Source organism: Corvus brachyrhynchos, unplaced genomic scaffold (assembly GCF_000691975.1).
Source record: "Corvus brachyrhynchos isolate BGI_N302 unplaced genomic scaffold, ASM69197v1 scaffold543, whole genome shotgun sequence".
Taxonomy (NCBI): domain Eukaryota; kingdom Metazoa; phylum Chordata; class Aves; order Passeriformes; family Corvidae; genus Corvus; species Corvus brachyrhynchos.
In genome coordinates this window covers 130465-131033 of record NW_008237236.1, presented here as the reverse complement: position 1 = coordinate 131033, position 569 = coordinate 130465, and the positions used below count along the sequence as shown (strand labels likewise).

The following is a 569-nucleotide window of genomic DNA, read 5'->3' as shown; positions in this document are numbered from 1 at the left end:
GGGCTCACCCGCGACTCCTCGAGCAGCAGCAGCCGGTACTTGTTGAGCATCGCCCGCGTGCGGCGCAGGAGCTGCTCCGGCCCCGCCTCGAACTCCTCGTCCACTGGGAACGGGAATGGGATCGGGAATGGGATCGGGAGCGGGAACAGGAGTAAAGCAGGAAGGGAAGGACGGAGAAGGCACAGAGGGATCCACGGACACAGCGCGGATGGAGCCGGAAGCGGAAGATGAGGAAGGGAAGGAGGGGAAGGAAGGGAGGGAAAGGAAGGAAGGGAAGGAAGGGAAGGAAGGGAAGGAAAAAACGTCACCCTGAGCCCGTCCCGTTATCCCAGCACTCCCATTCCCAGTATCCCCCATTCCCAGCACTCCCATTCCCACTGTCCCCCATTCCCAGCACTCCGATGCCCAGTATCCTCCGTTCCCAGCACTCCCATTCCTCCTATCCGTTCCCACTATCCCATTCCTGCACTCCCATTCCCACTATCCCCCATTCCCACTATCCCATTCCCGCTATTCCCCATTCCCACACTCCCATTCCCGCTATTCCCCATTCCCACTATCCCACTCCC

At 60.6% G+C, this 569-nt stretch overlaps 1 protein-coding gene across 1 annotated transcript in view; it reads right to left on the bottom strand.

Moving 5' to 3' along the window:
• GLTSCR1 (glioma tumor suppressor candidate region gene 1) overlaps positions 1 to 569 on the bottom strand; it is a 10837-nt gene that overhangs the window by 264 nt on the left and 10004 nt on the right. Inside the window, exon 9 of the mRNA XM_017729558.1 lies at positions 9 to 95. Within this exon, the coding sequence (XP_017585047.1) occupies positions 9 to 95 (87 nt within the window). The remainder of the gene's footprint in view (positions 1 to 8; positions 96 to 569) is intronic.